General features: G+C 41.4%; 1 protein-coding gene across 3 annotated transcripts in view; it reads left to right on the top strand.

Annotated features, from left to right (window-relative positions):
• PLXNA2 (plexin A2) overlaps positions 1 to 22,501 on the top strand; it is a 533,025-nt gene that overhangs the window by 410,480 nt on the left and 100,044 nt on the right. For all 3 annotated transcript variants that reach the window (XM_048496018.1, XM_048496021.1, XM_048496020.1), the window contains exons 14-16: positions 4,508 to 4,625; positions 11,131 to 11,267; positions 18,060 to 18,227. In XM_048496018.1, the coding sequence (XP_048351975.1) occupies positions 4,508 to 4,625; positions 11,131 to 11,267; positions 18,060 to 18,227 (423 nt within the window). The remainder of the gene's footprint in view (positions 1 to 4,507; positions 4,626 to 11,130; positions 11,268 to 18,059; positions 18,228 to 22,501) is intronic.

Genomic DNA, 22,501 nt, shown 5'->3' with positions numbered 1-22,501 from the left:
GCCTTCTTTTAGAATTTTTCTGTGGGAAGTGCTTTATAGTGATTAAAGTAGAGTTAGCTCAGTCAGTGGATTTGACAATGCTAGCAAACATTGCATAATGCAAGACAGTACTTTATGAGTATTGGTTTGAAGAGGGCAGTGTATTCAGATAGTTACAGCATGAGACTTGGATTCTGCTGCCAGCTATAAGTAGGGTTGCCAGCTTTTAAACTGGTTCCACTAGTTCTTTTAATGTCAGTTTTATATGCAGCAATTACCAGGTAATATTTACCTCCTTCCTATGAAAAGCTTCAATTGCCCATTTCCACACAAGTCCTTGTTAAAGGAACTGAACATTTTTCTTCTGACCAGTTAGCAACCCTAGATCTAATCCACTTTGGGCAAATTATTTAACTGCTAAGTGCCCAAGTTCCTATTTCTTAGGAATCAGCATTGCTATATTTGTTCTTGTTCTTGTCTGGAGTGTTGAATGTGGTGTAGTGTTTGCAAAGTACTTTTAGATTCCCCAGGTAAAAGGTTTCAGAGAAAAAGCAAAGTAATATTATTATTATTGCAGTAATGGCTTAAGGCCATGAGCTAATGTCATTGCAAGCTATATCAGGCTAGAGTTTGTACAACCATTAGACTTCATACACTGTAATATTCCATTTTCTTTTTAGGTAAAGGAATGGGGGGGATTATTAAAATTATTCTCTTTTGATGATGGTATGAAACTCTGATTTTATAATCACAGCTCTAATTAGAGCTCTTGAGCTTTCAAAGATTATTAACATCATTCAAACATTTATCTTGGGCAGATAACAGCAAGTGTTAGCTGCTTTTTCAAGATGAATCCAGATAAAAAGTCTCTCTTAGAGGTTCTGTGGGCAGACTGGATTCTCAGATAGTAATGACTTGCCATGTTCGTGCCATGCTATCTGCCAGCCAGCTATTAGGTTAATATTGGTTGAAGGCCACTTAACCCAATAATCAGCCCCCTGTGGCATTTCCAAGAGCTTCATTTTGCAGCAGGGTACCTCTGGTTTCAGCCTGGATTAGCGCTTCAGTTTCCTAACAGATCAACCATAGTAATTAATATCCCTGTCTTTAATTTGCAACTTGCCTGTGGATTCCATAACTGTGCATTATTATTAAAAGGTACTAATTCTACCAGTAGAATTAAAAGCAGGTGTACCAAGAGGCCACTCAAAGATCTTACATTTGATTCTGAGAAAATATTAATTTTTAATGTATGCTGAACAGCAAAAGTTATATTATTTCTTGTACTTTTTTCCAGTTTTGAAATCAGTGGTGCTTGCTTTCAAACAAAAAGAGTTAAGATGATACTGGAAAATTTTGAAAGCAACAAGGTGTGTGTCTCTGTATGAACAGCAACTTCATTAAAGGTGATTGTTGACCTGTTCACAGGAACAATATTGTATTTTGAGACTGGAAGCTAAGGAAATCATTTCAGAGCAAAGAAAATTGTGAAGCTGTTGTTTCACCACATGTTCAAATTGCTGTGCAAGTCACTGTGAGTTGCTACAGTTAGTGAGAGAGACAAATTGCCTACATTGCTTCCATTCATTGGGTTCCTGTCTTTCCTGTACATAACTAGCCATCCCACACATGAACACTGTGTTGCTTAGATCTTATGTGGGGAAATATAATATATGCATAGACTGAAGCCTACCTTAAATCCAGGAGATGACTGCATGTTTTGTATCTATTGAAGCATACACTGGATTTTTCAAGAATAGTTGCTATGCAACTGTGGCATCCAGTTATGGATAGTCAGTGTCCCAGTGACAACTTCTTTGATGGGTGGGGGAAGTTAGTGCAGTCCCACTTCCCCGTCAGTAGCAGCCTGAGAGTTTGTCTGAACCAGCTTTTTTTTATGGTACCAGTGGTACACCAGCTTTCAGCAGTTCTGCAGTGGTGTTGTGAATTTAGGATGGGTTATGTTCTGAGTGCACAGTGAAGTATTCATAGAAATGTCCTTTGTGAGTCATTCTCTGGGCATGATGTCACAATAATTTTCTCAGATTTTAAAAACAGAAAATGTCAGCATTTTCTATTGAAACCAAATCAAGCACCCATTCAAAGGTACTCGCTAGCTAAAAGAATGTCTGGAAACCTCTCCCCTATATCTGCAGCTTTCTGTGATCAGGATGAATGGCTATCCCCATTGCCTTTAGCATGCAGGTTTGAAACGAGCAACAGCCCTGTTTTGATCAGACTGAGAAAAAGGCACACACATAATCTGTGATTAATATGATGATATAGAAGATCATACAACGGATTTAGGTCCCCATAAGTGCTATGATTGTCTCAGGGCAACATCTCTGTAGGGAGTTTGTGCTGATGTGCAGAGATAAAAGATCTCACATTCACAAGTATGTACCTGTTTTAATGTTAAGCTTCTTTCAAGGATTTCATCTGCATGGAGGTATTATTAAGTTCTTTGTGGAAGAGGATTGACTTAAGTTGCAGAATGTGGGGAATCAGTAGGAGAACGTGGGGGTGTTGCTGACATCATGCCTTTTGAGAACTGAGTGAGCAACCTCATGTGCATCTTGTTCTGTTTTGGTGTGACAGCATACAAGCTTAACAAGTTTTTTCAACTTAACTCTTTCTCAGTTCCAAATGGGAGACGGAAATAAATTCCGAGCTCTTACACAAATTGATGTTAAAGCTTTAAATTTTAGGCCATAGAAGTGAATATCACAGTGATGGATACTTAATGTACTAAAATTTATTACAATTTTAATTGTTACATTAAAATTGAAATTGACAAACTGAAACAATCTAGATATGATTTTGTATGGGCCAATATAATGGGTTTGGGCCCTTTTAAAAAGCATTTTGGGGGAGAAGTTCCCACATAACTTGCCCCCCAAACGCTTCTGACTCATTATATTTGCCTGAACCCAGGTTAAATGAAAGTTGCTAAATTAGCGACTTTTCCCCAATAACCCGGGTTTCAAACACTTCCTATTTGCCTTTGCGAACTACGGAAGCAGGAAGCATTCTATGTCCACCCCCTTCCATCTACAATTATGGTGGATTCCCGAGGCAGCTACCATTAGAGTGGATTTTGTAATAGGCACCTGCCATGTTTTGCTGGTAGATGGGAGGGATTGTTAGGTGGAGGGATTCTTGGCTAGGGAGATACTTGACTACGCAGTTTGCACAGAAACACTGCATTTCTTGTGCAAGCCGTGCTACCTTCTGCTCTGGGATCCAAACGATCCCAGCTGGGCTCTGCACCTGCTGTTCAAATGGTGGCATAGGCAACATGTAACCCTTTGAGCTGACTGTTCAGAATCAGCCTATAAAGGAGTTAAAATGTTGCCACATCTCAAACAAAAATGGAATAAGGCACTTAAGGAGAAATTAATCTATAGGTAAGGTCACATGGTATAGAGTCTGGGTGAAGCCTTGCCTATAAAATATGTGTTGCAATAGCATCATACAGGATAGGCCAAGATCACTTCCCAAGTGGGCAGAGTTATACCTGCTGTTAAACTGACTGTTTAGAAGAAGGAAGCGGAGAACTTGAAATGGGCTTGCCAGTAATTCCATGGCAAAACATCCCATTTCATGCTAGTAATGCACTGCACAATGTATTTTTTCAACACAGAGAAAGAGATAGATATGGACATAATAGGTATGCCAGGTTGTTGCCTTGCACCCCCAGAAGCTTTTCAGCCTGGAGCAGAGTGGAAATGGTCATGTGATTCATTGACATCACTTACAGGTGAAAATCTAGAAGTATTGTCAGCGCATCAGGCAAATTGATGTCAATGATAGAACTGATGGAAGTGATGTCAGTGTGTCAGCACTGGAATCCCTCCAAAACTCTAAAGTCATGCAATCAAATGTCCACCCCCTACATTTGCCCCACTTGCTTAGGCACAAGAATTGGGTGTATGGGCTGGACCACTGGGAGGTGGCATGCCCAGGCCAGGTGGATGGTAAACATAGAATGTGACCACATACAATAGCTGGGTTGGGTTCTGATATGTTAGATATTAGTTCTGTTTTCCAGATTTTGACATGAACTTTTGTATCTTTGAAAATATTTGTATTATGCCAGTGATGTTACATTCCACTTGCCCAGGCTTATACCCTCAAAATTAGCAGAGCTTTATCTTGTGGTCATGCTTTCCAAATCTATTATCTCCACATTGGAGCAGAGGTGTCTGTTTCTGATAAAACTTAGGAATGTAGTGAGAACTGTTCCCTTAATGAACTCATCCTTTACTTCATGGACTTCACACTTTCTTTGATATAAGCTAATGTAATTGTCATTAATGCTTTGCTTAGCACTCAAGTTTACACCTTGCAGTAATTACATCTAATTTTGACTTTCTTTCCCTTAAATTAGTACATGGCAAAAAAAGAAGAAGTTCCCATAATTAGTTAATTCAGAAGATGAGCGAATCAGGCATGAAAATTAGGAGTATAAATATATAACAACATCTCTGTCATTCATAAAACTCACTCTGGGACTTTACATTTTCAGAATTGTATGTGAGATGGGGCAGGCAGAGCCTGGAATCAGTTCTGGTCCTGCTCTTCTGTGTGTTGGAGAATGCAAGGCAGAATTTGTGGCCAAGTCTGCACAGCATTACACATTTGTGGTAAGTATAGCCATTGTGATAATCTGATCTGGTAAAAAATCATACTAAATACACAGTCACATCCTCTTCTGGCAAATGAATATTTTAAGTGTGATACAAGAATTTTAAGTCAGAAATGGTTTGTTATCCATACTTTAATGATCCTTCAAATGTTTAGGTTATATACTATATTCATGCGTAGCACACCAGCAGTCAGTATTTTTATTCCAGTTATCTTTATCTTTCACCTTATTAACTGGTTTATCATCTACTCTTCATCAGTTTGCTTTGTAGTCTGAAGGGCTCTTGGCTATAAAAGATTATGTCATAATAATCTATTTAGGAATGTTCCACACCAATGCCAATGGATACCCTGATAGTTTGGTTTCATATGGTTAGCTTCATCCATTCGATAAGCTGTTTGTAAATGTTAAAGCACCACTCAGTGGAAGCATTTCCTCTGGACATGGGTCCATTTAAATCTTTATTTTGATTTTTTAAATATTTATTTTACTTACCGTCCTTCAATTATAACTCACCTTTCTCCACAATGTATACCCAAAGTGACTTACATCATTCTCCAATCCTCCATTTTCTTTTCACAACTGTGTGATGTAGGTTAGGTTGAGAGTGTGTGGCTAATCCAAGATCAAACAACAAGATTCCAAGGTAGAATGGGTATTCAAAGATGGATCTTCCACTTCCTAATCAGGGAAATCTCCTAACACTTCAGATTTTGCAAATGTTCTGAGGAATGCAGATGTTACTTTAGATGTGTCACTTATTAGAGTAAGCCAGCATCCATCCTACTCTCAGATTCTTCCTAAGGCTGCTGTGTCATGAGAAGCCTGTTAACTTGTCATTAGCTAGATTTGAAATCTAGTGATCTGGAGCCCTGTGTCAGCTGACAACAAGCCACCCTTTCTACCTCCAAAGTACTTACATTTAGTGCTGCTAGTGAATGTGATATATTTACTTATTTCGTGAAGGAAAATGAACCCAATTGGCACTGTAAGATAATTATATATGCTTGCCTTGCAGAAGGAATGACACTTAATGATTGCAGGTGTCCTTTGTTTCAAAGCGTAGCTTTAACCATGAGTTTGCTGTAGTGTTGAGATCTCCCTGTGTGCTATCCTGGCAAGGAGACTTACGATGTTGTTCATAATTTCCCTCCTTTTTCACACTGGAAAGAATAATGAGAGCCCTTGTTACTTTGGGACTTAATTAACTAGAATTAATCTATGGACTTGCTGGTTAACATTCTGTTTTATATGTGTTCAGAACACTATGGAATAGTTTTGTCAGAATACTGAAGACATGGCAGGGTCATTCTTTTATCACTTACTTAATAGTAAGTATATCTGCTTTATTAGCTCTCTTTTTGTTGCACACATATAAAGTCACAAACATGCCTCAAATGCTTGCATTTTCTTTTACAACTTGCCTTGATGTACAAGAGTTCCACTGCATTCAGGAAGCAAATGGGTGCTAATTCAATAGAGGTTTCATCCATCTGTTTAACCCAGCGTTCCTCTTTGCACTCTCCCATTCTTGGACTAGTTTCCTTCTGTTATTTAATTATGGAACACATTATTCATATGCTTGGAAGTCACACCTGGGGGTTTTCTGCATCTCCATTTTTGCCTAAACAAGGCATTTTATCCAGCCTCATTGATTTTGTGCTGACTCCATGCTGGTGCTTCCCAACAATACACAATTCGTGAAGTAATTGACAATTAAATTAGGTTTTCACCTGCTTTCTCAGGACTGTTATAAGTAGTGCAGTAGAATTGAACTGGGTTTTTGTTTTAGTAGTGGACTCATTGCAAAAACATTGGCTCTGTCAACAGTTTGCAAAATGGAAGAAGTCTAGATTTCAAGTTACCAGATACCCTTACACTGAAGATTAGGGGAAGTACCAGTGGAAGTACTTACTTCAGCTTACAAACTGGAGTTCTCTCTCTCTCTCTCTCTCTCTCTCTCTCTCTCTCTCTCATATCTTGATGTAATTGTGCTCTAATTGTCTTTTCCAAATGCTCAGTACCCAAACCTCTTTCCACATAAGAGGTTTGGGTACGGTCTGGACCAGCAAGTACACATTTTCAAAGATCTCACTGAGATTGGCACCATTTTCCAGTTCTTTCCATTTTGTCACTGGAGGTTTTGTGGGGAGGGCTTTAAAAAAACTAGTAATTACTGAAATGCTATGAAAATTACTGATAAAAACCCTTTTAAAATAACCTCCAGTTTCAAGGTTCTTAAAAAATGCATGGAAAAAAACAACTGACAAAGGAAAGTGTATCAAAACCTCCCATGTACGAGCTCCACTGTAAGTGCTCATGATTTTGCACTCTCGGCAACTATGAATGTAGAATGGCGAGTGCTTGCTGTGTAAATGCATTTGGGCAGCCCCATCCAATGGGCTGGGGGCCCAGCCACAGTGCTACAACCTCACAGTCCCACAACCTCACCAAGTTGCTGATCCCAAGCAGGCTTCTCAGGAGCATGGGGAGGCTTAAAATGCAAAAAAGCCTCCCTGCCTCCAAAAAGGTGGCATAAATCCTAAGCCTGAGCTGCTGGCACATCTTGGGCAATGGCTCCTCCCCTGGTCATGCCCCCATTCAGCGCCACATCCCACTGCCAGGGAGGGCCACGGCATCCATGCACAGGCAGATTTGTCCCTTGTGCCACTCCCAACAGTCAATTCAACTCCCTCGCCCTTTGTATGGGGCCCATCTGTAAAAAAGGAATAGCTTTCCATGTTGCTAAAAGTGATAGCTGAACTTTGGGCTTCATGCAATAAGCTGAAAATACAAGGAATGTCAAGGGATGGTCGGCTGGTCGGTGATAAGAGTAGGTAAAGTGAGCCTGGAATGGCTTATTAAAGGACTTGCTAAAAAAGGCATTGTTCATGTGGAGGGCAGGAAAAGGGAAAGGAAATAGTGCCTGCAAAAATGTAGAATTTATCTCTGTTCACTCGCTGGAAGAGTTGCCGAAACTATACTCTGTCTCTTAGGTAAGGTCACTTATAAGGAATAATATTCTGCTTTACGACCTGTGCTGAGTTTGATCTGGCAAACTGAAAATGAGACTTCCTTTCCCACTCCAGAGCTGCATTTATTTATTTATTTATTTTTATGTTTCTACCCTGCCCATCTCCAAAGAGCTCAGCCTCATCACTATCATATTTTAAGAGTCATAAGCAATGAACATCTTATTGGTCTCTGCAAAGCTGCTTGTCATTAAAAAAATAATTCTGTAACTGTACAGAAAGCAACTGTGTTGGGCTATTCTAAGCAATAACCAGTGCCTGGGTGAAGGCAATTGTGAAGATGAATCTCAGAGTAACACCTTGCAGCAACTCATTAAACATATGTTGCACATTATAATGCTTTGCTTTGTTGTGCTTTGTTTATGAATGGAAGACACTGAGTGTGTATAAACTGTCATCAAGTTGCACACAACTTATGGCTACTAGTACCTAATTTCATCCTGTTTCCTGGACATGTTTTATTTTCTCTTTTCGGACTGTTTGAAACAGATTTCAGAAAGCCAAGTTATGATTGCTCAGATACTTGGAGAAGATGGGGCGGGAAGCATTCTGAGACATTCTGAGGAACAGTTTGAGTGGTCTGTTCCAGGGCCTCAAACCAACCTTGAAAGAGTTCTAGGCACAAACTGGATGTGATAACATTTGTTTGTTTGCTCACCAGGTAGGTCAGTAAGTCCTGACAACATGAAAGGGGAGGAGGCCAATTTTATAACCATCAGGCAGTTTTCTCCCATCCCAGCTGTCCTCTGGTATCAAAGCTGGGATAGAGAAAGTGTTCAACCAGCTTTCAGTAGGGAGGTCAGGAAGAGTTCAGCTCCTTTCACCTGTGAACACCTTAAAGTCAGACTGGATCTGACAGAAAATTGGCCCCTATATCATCAGTTGGAATGATATTAACCATCTAATTTGTTTGCACATTTAGGTGTTGAATCACAGTTGAGGTAAAAGAGTCAATAATCTAAACAAGGTAAATTCTGTAGTTCCTTCTTTTTTCATCCCTGCAAATCCATGGAAGAAGCAGGAACAGATTTGTTTTCCTCAGTAGATGCAATTTCATAAAGAAAAACAGTGAGTTATGAATTACCTATCAAGGAATCAGTATGGCTGAAATGCCTTGAAATTCCTTACTGGTGTAGTTGCAGATTCTTATCTCAGAATGGCAATCAGTAAATATCTAGAGAATCATATGGCAAAGAAAACACTGACTGACTGACTACCAAAATATCGGAACTGTTGGCTAAGAAAAGGCAACTTGTTGTGGTGGGTTTTCCGGGCTGTGTGGCCATGGTCTGCTGGATCTTGTTCCTAACATTTTGCCTGCATCTGTGGCTGGCATCTTCAGAGGTGTATCACAGAGGGATATTGCCTTCAACAATACACAGAAGGCAACATGTTTAGTAGTAGGGGACAACAGGAGAACAAGAGGTGATTTGGATATTTTATTGCATTGATTTACTCTAATTTGCACATTACTTTCAAGAATGAAAAGCTGCAGCTTGCTAAGTCTCCTGCAATTAGTGTGCAATATTTGTATTCGGGAATCTGTTCTCCCAGAAATCTTGACCTGTCTTTGAACCAAGATAATGTAAAAAAAAAGCCTGCATTTGAGCTTCTTGAAATTCACCTCTTTAATGCTGACTATTTTGCATATATCAGTGTCTTCTAAGTATATCTGCAGCCACAAGGGCTAGACTCTGGACAAACAAAACAAAATACTCTAATACTTAAGCTGATGGGAAACAAGAAAGTGCATTGGACTAAAGTGCCTGTAGTCTTATGTTGCTTGTTTCTTCAGTGGTCACCCTGCCCCTTGTAACCTAAAATTGCTTTAAAATATAGCCTTTAAAGTTCTCAGCTATAACAGTCATATGTTAAGTACTATTTAATATTTAAAATTGCCGTGTTTTCACTCATAGACTTTAAAGCATTTTGCACTAGAAGTCAGCATCATTATCCCCATTTTATAGATGGGAGAAGTCACGGGTACAGAAAAGTCATTCACTAGACCAGGCAGGGACAAGAACAACAGCTATTTAGGCTGACGTTTATTACCTCCTTTGTTTATGTGGCTGCCATTAGGGGATCATTACCTAGCATTAAAAATTCAGCTACAGATTTAAAGACTTTTGATTGAGGGGGGAAAATCCCTACTCCTCTGATTGTTCTCTACATAGTATATTTGGGAGCATTTCTTAAGCGTTCAACATAGGTCACTTTTCAGAGCCAGAGCCCTGGATTAGTTTAACTACTGAATTGATTTTAAATGGCAGTTTGTATGATGCCTTCTGGGAAATGCCATGATCTGAAAGCGGGGGTGGGGCTCTCCAGACCACTCTGCGTCTGTAGCACCACAAAGGCTGTATTCGGGGAATGCTACTAGGATATTGCCAGTGAGCAGATGAGATCTGTAATGAGAGAAGAAGTAATGAAACAATTTGGTTACTCCATGGAGAGAAAGTAGATGGGAAATAAAATACCTACCTTCTTCATCTTTCTTTAGTGGGACTAAACATCTATCACTAAAACATGAGCATGCTGGTTGACCTTAATTCTTTTGATGGTGTATAAGAAGAGGTGGTGCCTCTAACAGACATTATCTCAATTTTTACAGAGTTTATTGAATATCTTGGTTCTCTATATTTCTGCACATGTGTGTACACAGTTGGCTTGAGCCATGTTCCAATATTAAAATATGTTTTGCTATTAAATAGTACAGTTCCATCCTTTTGTTCACCTTGGAGTAACCACAAAAGGAATTATACAGAGAAATATTGGAGAAATAAAAGAACCTTGTTGTATAGAAAAAAGGAGTATGCAGATTAGAACTCTATTATGACAAACATTGATGGTTATGGTTTGTGGCTGGTGGTTGTTATTTTTCATGAGTGACTTCATGCATTTATTGCAGTAGGTCCTGGCTTACCAAGTTTATGCTACCATAAATTCATTAGCCTTTAATATGCCATAAGACTTTTTGTTAATTTGACAGCAGTAAACTAGAATGGCTGTATCTTGCAATTCGTTATTTATCTTACATGTGTATCCTGCCTTCTTCTGAGGACTTCAGTGCAAAGCATTTAGCCTCCTAGCAAACCTATGAGGCAAGTTGGTTGACAGATCATGATTGACCAGAGTCCACTATGGATCCTTGGATTGGATCCTTGCTATACAATCTACACAGAATTATACCCTTCTTAAATCCATGGGTTAGGAAAGCCGTAACTCTGTTTAGGATTGCTCTGCCAGTTTCCAGAATCCAAGCACAGAACTGATTTCTACCAGCAGAATTATTTCCACAAAATAAAATGAAAATATGCTGCATGTTGCAAAGTCCTATGAGATCGTGTGTTTTAGGCCTTCAGCTCAAATAACCTTCCTCCATTTATAGAAGCCTCTCAGTGCTGTATGTTCATATGGAGGAGCATCAGACCAAAGCAAACAACCTTTCTCTTCTTTCTTTTTTCCCTCAAGACTCCTACAGTGAACTCCTTGAGTCCCAGCCGTGGCCCAGAGTCAGGAGGGACAATGGTGACCATCACTGGCCATTTTCTTGGGGCTGGCAGCAGTGTGTCAGTGTTGCTTGGTAACCAGACCTGCGAGTTTTATGGGTAAGGGGACTGATATATGCATATGAGCATATGTTGTAATCTCTTCTCTGCTTCATGGGCAGCATTTCTGCTGTTACGGCTGTAAACGCCCATTTTCTCATTAATCACCTTAAGTCATCGTGCATCTGACAGTGATGAGAGTTGCATAGTAATGAACCAATTTACTGTGTATTAATTTTATGTAATGCTTCCTTTGGATGTATTTAATCCTGCCTCCTCCCCAAATCCCAAGCACATTCTTTTTTGGTGAAAATCCCTTTACATGTTTTCCATTCTCAGGAGAAAATGTAATCCTGAAAGAACAACAAGCAGCTCTTTCCATGATATTATCTGCATTGTAGCACTGATTGCAGGTGTTTCTTAGTAGTATTATGAACAGTGAGGGGATTTGGTATGAGTGGCAGGAACTAAGGATGAAAATGTTCTTTTGTTTCTATCTTGGGACTTGGTCATCATAAATAATTGTTTAAGTGTATATGGTGATTTTTTTCTTTGAAAATCTATCCTCTTGAATGAAAACAATGACACTTTGCATTAGTAGTCATTTCTAAACATACAGGAGATTGATTTATGTACCATGATTTTAAGTAGTCATGTACACTAATGGTCAATAAATCATGATAGATACATGAGCAGCTTTTCTGCCTCCAATCTCCTACTCCAGACCGTAGTGCTCCCCCAATGGTGCCCCAAGGACTCAGGGAAACTCTAGACCAGTGTAGGGTGTGGGGAGCATACAGTGGAAGGAGTGACTCCTTGTCTGATGGTAGAAGCAGCTTCTGTCAATGGAAATTGAGGTTTAAGTCCATGCTATGGTTTTGAGCAGTCAAGTAATAAGTACTGCCTCTATAGATAATGTGATTGTGAACAATTCAGTGTATGTTTTTGAGTTACATGAATATTTTAGGATTTTTCACCAAAGGAAATCAGCCTTCCTTGTTTTATTAAGCGCAGTGTGATTTAAGCAAATCACATGGTCTCAGTTCAACATAATTCCCCTGAAAGGAACATGATCTTACCACCATACCCCTAGCCCTAAATCTTAGTATGGAAATATAGCCATATGATCACAGCATGGTTGTTCAGAACCTATAGTCTGGATACCTAATTAAAGAGGAATTGGAAATTTAAGCATTTTGTTTTCAAACCTTGTTTGAACACATTTTATGGTCAGGCATCCTCACCTGAATCTTCTGTTAGTCATTCCCTCTGGAGCTCACCGTTTGAAGAACTTAATATACCTCTTGCCTTTTCATCTTTCTCCTTTTGCTGGCTCTAAAACCTGCTAGTCCCTAGCTGCTTTATGTAGTCTAATGAGAATGTTATATACCAGAATTGCTGCCTTCTGCAGCTTCTGAAAAGATAAAATAACCCACCATACTCACTTTATGCCTGGACTGGGAAACAGTAGATTATAGGCAGCATGTTAATAAGTGGATAGGATTTAATGGATTTACTACTACTTCATCTTTTTCAATTAATTCATTTATACCAAAAGTGAAAAGAGAATATGCCTAAAGTTTACCATCTCTTTCATTTCTTATCTGCAGCTGAGGTTCCTTCTTCATAGCCTTTGCTTTATAGATGTTCTTTTTAAGTTGTATAAGAGCTCTCAGAAACTGGTCCTGGGAAGCAGCACTGATGTTTACAGAGCTCTCCCTTTGCTAGTTTACATGGCTACAGTCAGCCCTTTTGGGACAAGAACATGACTGTGAACATTGCCAATTATACCACATTATTTGGTGCCTTGGAAAACACAAACAACATATATTTTCATGTAGCCTTGATCATGTTCGCAATCTTTCTGCTGCTCTCCTGGAAGCACAGGACGGATGATATATCATGAGATGGTGACTATACAGCTGTGAAGAATTACTGGTTAGTGCTAGTTGCTCTGATTAGTCTCTGGTTTCTACCTGAGAGAGTCCCATTGCAAGCACGAGATCATTATTTATTTCCATATTTATCATGTCTTCCAGTATTTATCATGTCTTCCAGTGTGCAAAAACTGCCATCACAAGGTGGCTAAGAAAATATCAGGCATATAGCAATTTTAAGGAAATTCTTGAACTCACAAACAGTTCATACATGGTTGGTATAACATAATGGCTACAACAATCCACTCTTTCATCTCAGTCACAAAGTCATTTGGGGACTTAAGGCAATCCACTACTGTCATTTGGAGATCATACCTTCCTATCTTAAAGACCTGTGGTAAAGTATTGGTAGTAGTATGTGAAACACTTGGAACCCTGTGAAACCGCTAGAATATCCATCATAAAGTAACAACTCAGTCATGCTTAAAACCAAGACTGAGTTGATCCTTTAGATCCTAAACACCAAAAGCTTGGCTGAATAGCAGAAGGCTTGTCAGTCAAGACAAGTATGGAACTCAAGACAAGTATGGAAAAGTTTTCTTTAAAGAATTCCATATTGCCTTCTCTGTAATATTTAGTTTTAGAAACAGGAAGGTGGATGTTCTATTCCTCTTCTACCCAGTCAAGACTGTAGAATTTTAGAGTTCCACTGTCCTGCTCAGCTGTTACACTTTTACTCAAAATCTGGAGGATAACTGGGTTTTATACAGAATCAAAGTAATGGGGTCCTGGGATTGGAAGGACCTTATAAGCTGTCTAGTTCAACTACCTCCTTAGTTCAGAAAAACCAGAGCTAGAGAATTCCCAACTTACAGCTATGCAGCCTCAACATGAAGCCCTCAAATAAGGGAAGGCATCCCCCACTCCTGATGAGGCAAGAAAATAAGAAACACCATGCTGGATCAAGCCAAGGTCTATCAAGTCCAGCAGTCTGTCCAAGTGCTTCTAGGAAGACTACACACAAGACAACTGCAGCAACATTATCCTGCCTGTGTTCTTCAAAACCTAATAAAATAGACATGCTCTCCTGATTCTTAAGAAAATATAGGTCTGCATCGTTACCAGTGTCCATTTTTATTCGTAGCCGTGGATAACCATATCCTCCATGAACATATTCCCCTTCCCCCTTAAAGCTTTCAAGTTGACAGGCATCACACCACATTCTGGGGCAAAGAGTTCTGCAATTTAACTAGGTGTTGCGTGAAGAAATACTTCCTTGTGTCTGTTTTGAATCTCACCCTTGAGCTGTCTGTTTTGAATCTCACACACACACACACACACACACACACACATATTTAGCCACTATTCCTAATTCACCATATGATCCAATTACCCTCCATAAACCAGTGAATCAGTCCTTTTCCCAAATCTAGCTGCTTGCTGTTTTACCTCTGCCTTTTTATGCAAGGTCATAATATGGTCCATTTCTTTTCTTTTCTTCTTCTTCTTTTAACTACATGGTTTGTAGGTGATGAACTTGGCATGTACTTATGATGTGCAGGGAGACTGATTAGATGAAGCAGTTTCTAATGAGATTCACTATAATTACATCTTCTCTCTATTCTCCTGCCTCTGATCGCGGAGTAGGAAGATTCACCATGACGACATGGTAATAGCGCAGAAAGCTAATTAACTGATCACAGGGAGCTTGCAGTAACTCTTTGCCGGTAGTGATGTGTCGCTTTGGATCTCACACAAGGGCTAAGCAGGTTTCTCTGAAGTCTAGTCTCTGCCATGGTGAAATGCCTGTATTCATTTAAGGCCACTGTCAGGTAGAAGAGCAAGGCAGGGAAAACTCTGAGACTCTTTCCATTCAAAGGGAAATTGGCTCTTCTGAATGCCCTGGCGACACTCAGGTATTGCAGTTTCTCACCATATTCTTACTCATTCCTACTTACTCTCTATGGTTTATTTCTTTGTCTTGTGCCTCCTCCCTAAAATTGGATTTTAAGTTCCTCAGGGCAATGGCTTTTTTGTGCACTTTCGGGGGAAAGACACACAATTGTATGGCGAAAAACAAACCACATTGTCAGATTACAATAAGGCATAAAATAACAACTGCCTTTCTGGAAGCCCTACACATCCATCTCAACTTCTTCTCATAAAAGGGTAGGACTAACATTTAATGGCAGTAATATATATATATATTATTTTGAACTTATATACCGCCCTCCCCCGGAGGGCTCAGGGCAGTGAACAACAAAACAAAATAGAGCATATAAACCAAAGACTAAAATCTGGTAAATATTAATTAAATTGGCTCTATATAAATAAAATAATCCCACCCCATTAAAACGCAGCATACTAAAATCAACATAAAAGATGGCGCCTACTATCAATCCCCTAAAAGCCAGAAGGAGGGGGGAGTGGCAGGATCCACTGATGTTACAGATGTTGCAGATGTTATAGGGGGCCATCAGTGGCCAGCCTCCCCAAAGCCTGGCGGAACAGCTCAGTCTTACAGGCCCTGCGGAACTCGCTAAGATCCCGCAGGGCCCTGACAGCTGTAGGGAGAGCGTTCCACCAGGCTGGGGCCAGAGCTGTAAAGGCACTGGCCCTGGTAGAGGCTAGCCGCATCATTGAGGGGCCCGGGATCACCAGTAAATTGGCCTCTGCCGAGCGCAGAGACTGATTTGGGACATATGGGGTAAGACGGTCCCGCAGGTACGGAGGTCCCAGGCCGCGCAAGGCCTTAAAGGTTAACACCAACACCTTAAAAATGATTTGGAATTCAATCGGTAACCAGTGCAGACGGCGAAGCATAGGTGTGATATGGTCCCTGGTGGCACTCCCTGTGAGCATGCGCGCTGCTGCATTCTGGACCAATTTCAACTTCCGAATCAGACACAAGGGAAGGCCCACGTAGAGCGAGTTGCAATAGTCTAGCCTGGAGGTGACCGTTGCATGGATCACAGTGGCTAGATCAGCTTGGGAGAGGAAGGGGGCCAGCCGCCGGGCTTGTCAAAGATGGAAAAACGCGACCCGGGTTACATGGGCCACCTGGGTCTCCATTGAAAGAGACGAATCCAGGTGGACCCCCAGGTTGCGAATGGAGGGGGCCGGAGAGCTGCAGGGGCAGCGACTGCTCCCCCCTCCATCAACAGAATGAGCTGGGTGTCATCAGCATATTGGTGACACGTCAGCCCAAAGCTCCGCACCAACTGAGATGTTAAATAATAGCGGGGACAACAGCACTCCCTGAAGTACACCGCAATGAAGTGAGCACCTCTGGGAGGCCTGGTCCCCACACCACACTTGCTGGGTCCGGTCCCGGAGAAACGAGGCAATCCATTCAAGGACAATGCCCCGCACCCCGGAAGCGGCCAGGCGGTGGGCCAAAAGATCGTGGTCGACCACATCAAACACTGCAGTTAGATCTAATAATACCAGCAGCGCCGATCCGCCTCAGTCTAGTTGTAAACAGAGCATATCTGTGATGGCGACAAGAACGGTCTCCGTCCCATGCCCAGCACAGAAGCCGGACTGGAAGGGATCAAAAGCCGATGTGTCCTCCAGGAAACCCCGAAGCTGCTCCAACACCACTCTCTCAATTACCTTCCCCAGAAACGAAAGATTCGTGACGGGGCGGTAATTGGCCAGATCTCCAGGATCTAACGATGGTCTTTTCAAGAGTGGGTGGACCACTGCCTCCTTCAACCCACCAGGAAAAACTCCTTGCTCAAGGGAGCTATTGATGATACTCAACAGGTGGGGTCATAGCTCCACCCAGCATGCTTTAATAAGCCAGGAGGGGCTGCGGATCCAGAGAAGGGACGGAGTAGTAGGTCCTAGCAGCAGCAAGCCAGGGGTCCCTGTCGGCAGCAGCTTCAAGAGAGCAGGGAGGAACTTCTGGACCAAAGCATGGGCCAGAAGAGGCGGCAAGAGGTGCCTCCAGTTCACTTATTGCATCCAGCTCACGGTGGCAAAGAGAAGTCTTGGCCCGGCGACCACGACTTTATCTGCAAAAAAGCTCATAAATGCCTCACAGCTAATAGCCAATTGACAATTTGTAGAGCCCTCAGATAGTGAGGTCAGTGACGAGATAATACAAGAAAAAATAGTTGTGCGAGGGCAAAGAGCTAGCAGATCGCGAGAGAAGGAAAGAGAAAGAAGAGTCCTCTTGGCTTCCTTCGCCATCAGCATACCTCATAGGCCTTCATAAACGTCCTATAAGATGTTCGTGCAGCCTCGTCACGAGACTTCCGCCACACTCGCTCTAATACAATTCTTTTAGCAGAAGGAGCTAAGAGGCAAACATAAATTGCCCTTTTTCCATTGAAGGCTAGCTTGAAACCCATTTAAGGGACTGTATCCTTTTTGTTTTGAGGGTCAACATCTCACAGTCCAAGTAGTATTACTGTTAATGATTATGGTTAATAATGTTTATTACAGCTGTATTTATGAAGGTTTAAACCTTCAAGACTGTAATTTTAGGATTGCATGTTTATCTGTCAGGAATATATCTCTGTGCCAAACTGAATGTGTGTATGTTTTAATGAAAAACAGTACTTGGTGGCTGCAGTCACAGAGATGCTTAACTCTTTCTATTCCTACCTCTCTCTGTCTGCTCAAATCTAATTCCCCATGCCCAACTGTTTTACCACCCACAAAAGATTAAAAGAAGGCAAAGTGATAAGTGACCCTGTCCATTGCACACCATGGCCTGCTTATACTGTAGCAGCAAGTAAATTGGAAGTGGGGAAGGAAAAAGAAAGTAATTTCTAGCTCAAATATACTATTTGACCCAGAGAAAAATTCAGGGATATGCAGTTCTCTCCTTGCACTGAAGGTGAAAATTGCAAGGTACTTTATTCAGTCTGTGGCTTTTCTAGTAATGAGTGAACATTATGAACATCATAAAAGTGTTTCACATGTGTACTTGATAAAGGCACCTTTGCCTCTTTCTCTCTTTCAGGAGATCCATGAATGAAATTGTGTGTGTCTCTGCCCCCTGTACTCACGGCCTTGGCTCTGTTCATGTCTCAGTTGGTGTGGATCGGGCACAATTAGAAAGCACCTTGCAGTTTGAATACATCGATGACCCCAAAGTTCATCGTATTGATCCTGAATGGAGCATAGCCAGGTAGATGGGTTTATCAGTGGCGAGGTGGGAATGCTGAATGGGATCAAAACACAGTTTATCTGCACTCTCTTGAGTAAAGTCATGCTGACTGGTTTGGGCTTTAGAAGAGTTGGTTCAAGCAACATGATTTTACAAGTAATATACCTGTCATTTTCTTCTGCCTGAAGAATCAGAATAGAGGAATTTTCTATCAATTCTAGGGTAAGGGAGGAGAAGAATTTTATTTCTTAAGATGGAAAACAAAATGCAGTGGAATATCTTACTTTTCATTTTGAAGCCTACCTTAACTCTGTGGCCAGCAGCAGTAGCATAATTATAGGGAGCCAGTTATGTTAGCCTTTTGCAGCACAAGCCAAAAAGAGTCTTGGGGCACTTTCTTGTGGCATAAACCTATGCGGACTAAATGAAATTGAATCTAATGTATACATCTATAAGAGCCAACTTGGTGTAATGTTTAAGAGCAGCAGAATCTAATCTGGAGAACTGGGTTTGAGTCCCCACTCCTCCACACGTAGCCTGTTGGGTGACCTGGGGTTAGTCACAGTTCTCTCAGAACTCCCTCAATCCACATGGAGGCAGCCAATAGTAAACCACCTCCAAACGTCTCTTGCCTTGAAAACCTTACAAGGTCTCTATAAGTCAGCTGTGACTTAACAGCACGGGGGCGGGGGGGACACAAAACATACACACACAATTATCTCCCTCAATAAAGCTGTTAGCCTTTGCTAGTTCTAAAAGTCCCCCCCCTTTTTTTTTCTTTTTTGATAAAGGTCAGGCTCGTCCATTTGTCAGAATGTTTCCTGCAGATATCTTTGGTTTAAGCATGCTTGAAAACCAAAGATATTTGTATAGTAAAATGAGGCAGGATGTATTTCATCAGAGGACAACATTTTACAACTTAATGTATTGTTGAAGGCTTTCATGGCCAGAATCAACTGGCTGTTGTAGGTTTTCCAGGCTGGGTGGCTGTGGTCTGGTAGTTTTTGCTTCTAATGTTTCACCCACATCGATGGCTGGCATGTTCACAAATACGTCATGGCGAGATGTGTTTCTCTCTGTGTCACAGTGGAGAGTGTTTGTATGATGAGGCATATATTTGCCCACCTCACAGCAGAAACTATCAGATCACAGCCACCCAGCCTGAAAAACCCACAACAGCCAATTTTATAACTTACTTTAAGTGTATAATTGGAATCTTAGCTTGAAATAGAACTAAGCCATTCCAATATTCTGTGCGCTGTGTTTAATCATGATTCAAAGTGGAGTACTTTACAGCACTGCTAACAGCATACATCTTTGGTGACAAATGGCAAGCCTCAACCCTCTTAGGAGTCTCAATCTACATTTGCCTCTGGCTACTGCCTGCTCTAAGCTCAAATCGCAAAAGCCGAGCAAAACTACATGTGAGGGAGAAAAATTGTCAGCGGACCTGCTTGCACTCAAAGGCACATGTTAAAGGTATTTGTAACATTTGCCCTTACAAATCACCTCAGCAAGGGGTTAGAATCATATGAGACTGGTCGAAATGAATATTGACCATACCAAAAAAAAATCATTTTCAAAGCACATCAGTGTTTTTTAAAACTAGTTTAAATGTTTTATCTTGTGAAATCAATTGGAAGGGCTAACTAATTTGAAAAATGTCAATTATTTATATAAAAACACTTTTGTGGAAACTGGGAAGAGAATAATCCAAAGGAGGTTTCTCATGGGAATTGTGTATTTATAGATTCACATCAATATATTTCAAAAACATGGCAGGAAACTTTGCCCAACTGCCATTTTATCTAAACAATAATAATTTTTGAAAGGTTATAAAAGCCTGAACTATTTGTCACCTCTTTTGTCCACTAAGCCTTGGGTCCTACTGCTGACTCTAGAATCAACAATAACTTTACAAACACCAATTAAAAAAAAGATTACTCACCCCCCCACCCTCACAAAAGAAAACATAGTGTGCGAATCACCAGAGCCAAATCTTCTGTGTGGGAGAGAGGGCTACTATCCTCAATACTTTTACATTGCTTGGCTTTCCATTGTCAACACCCAGGTTCTTAGGCTCCAGGGGGATTTATTCCACCTGTGTAAATAGTGAAGATTTATGGATAAGGTCCGACCCTTCAAGCAGCTTGGCATATACATTCCCAAGGTTCTGAGTATCGTGAAGAATTAGGCCTTTAAGATCAAGGTACAGTCTGCATTTGTTGGGCCTGTGTATAATAGTTGCAGAAGCCTTAGAGTCTCTTTGAAAACTTCTCAGTTCTATTTCAGTTCCAGGGCAAACTCTCTGGAATATCATGTCTCCCATCCACAGCCATGAATTCATCATTGCCTGGCAGTTATAGCATTCCTGTTTCCTGAGTTGGAAAATCAGAGTTATTAACTCAGTTGTAATTACTGAGGCAATTACAACCATGGCAATCTGTGACGAGATTCCGGGAGAACAAATGGAGCTCTGTGATCACTCCCATCTGCTGAAGAAGTGCACAATCGCTCATTAAAGGCTTCTTAAGCGCATCAGAGAGTCAGGAATAAAACAAAACCAGTGACAACCAATACATAAAAAAAGCTGATGCTGATGAAAACATACTCTTTACCCAGGATTCATTGCACCAGCACTCTGAAATACAGGGGCTGATGGACCAGTTTCTAAACACTTGGACCTTTTTTTTGCTGCCATAACTCTTTTGCCTTTCATGGAACTGCACATGAAGGAAGAAACTTTAATGCAATAACTTCACACACTGAAAACAAACTGAAATGTTTCTGGGAAGTGAACTCTAAGAGGAGCTTCTGCCCTAGCTTTAATGATCCCTAGAGGCATTGTACTTTTCACACGGATTTCCAGAAGTGAGGTTTGGAGAACCCTGCAGGTTTTGGTCTCTTAGATAAATCAGGATTTGGGGATCTTAATTAGCTGCTCAACTTTGCTGACAAGGCTATTGAGAACCACCACAGGCTGGGCGACAAAGATTCTGCCTGAGACCCCTGATATAGTACCAAGGATGTAGGTAAGGAGGGGTTATTGGGTTCAACCCCTCCATTACATGTATGAAGTCCCCCCCACCCCCGCTTGTGGTTTTTTTGGTATTTTTTCAGTGTTTTTAGTTTTTGGCCTGCAGGGGGTGCAGTTTTTAGGCTAGCAGCACCAAAATTTCATGGATTTGTTGGAAGACTCTCCTGATGATACCACCCAGGTTTGGTTCAGGGAGTCCAAAGTTATGGACTCTTAAAGGGGATCCCCCATCCCCCATTTTTTCCAATTGGAGCTAATAGGAGATGGGGGCTATACTTTGAGGGTCCATAACTTTGGACCCCCTGAACCAAACTTCACCAAACCTGGGAGGTATCATCAGGAGAGTTTCCTAAAGATAACCTGAAAGTTTGGTGCTGCTAGCTTAACAATTGCACCCCTGACAGCAGGCACCCACAATTTTCCTCAGATTCTCCTTTTAAATCCACCCCCTTCGGCATGGATTTAAAGGGAGAATCTGAGGTCCCCAGTTTAAACATTGAAAGTGATGCTGTTCCAGGGTAGGGGAGAATCCATGCCAAAACAGCATGACTTTAAATGTTGTTTTACCTGGGGATCCCAGATTCTCCCTTTAAGGTGGATTTAAAAGGAGAATCTGGGTTCCCTAGTTTAAACACCATTGAAACTGATGCTGTTTGGGGGTGGATTCCAGCATCACAGCGGCCCCCCATGTGGGGAGGGAGTCGCAAAACTCAGATTTTGCACCGGGCTCCATTTTCCCTAGCTACGCCTCTGCTCGGAGTGGAGGTCAGAAGGGACTGCCGGCTGGGAGCCCAGCCGGTGGGGGTGGGAGGGGAATCTGCCATCCCTGGCCTCAGAGAGCTGCTTTTAAAAGCACTGAGGTTGGGGCGTGGCTTGGGGAGGCTTGGCCATGCCCCCAGGGGCAGATGGGGGCATGCCCCCACCAACCCCCCCATAAAAATCTATACCTACGTCACTGTATAGTACCCAGCTCTAAGTCAGACATTATATTTAAAAAGCACATTACTTGCCTGAATCCTTGGTTCCCAGGTGTGCCAGATTTTCTTGCCCTAGTTCACGCTTCTGAAGAACATAAGAACATAAGAACAAGCCAGCTGGATCAGACCAGAGTCCATCTAGTCCAGCTCTCTGCTACTTGCAGTGGCCCACCAGGTTCCATTGGGAACTCACATGCAGGATGTGAAAGCAATGGCCTTCTGCGGCTGTTGCTCCCGAGCACCTGTACTGTTAAGGCATTTGCAATCTCAGATCTTGGTGG

This window comes from Sphaerodactylus townsendi, linkage group LG05, assembly GCF_021028975.2.
Source record: "Sphaerodactylus townsendi isolate TG3544 linkage group LG05, MPM_Stown_v2.3, whole genome shotgun sequence".
Lineage (NCBI taxonomy): Eukaryota > Metazoa > Chordata > Lepidosauria > Squamata > Sphaerodactylidae > Sphaerodactylus > Sphaerodactylus townsendi.
This window is presented reverse-complemented; position numbering and strand designations above follow the sequence as displayed.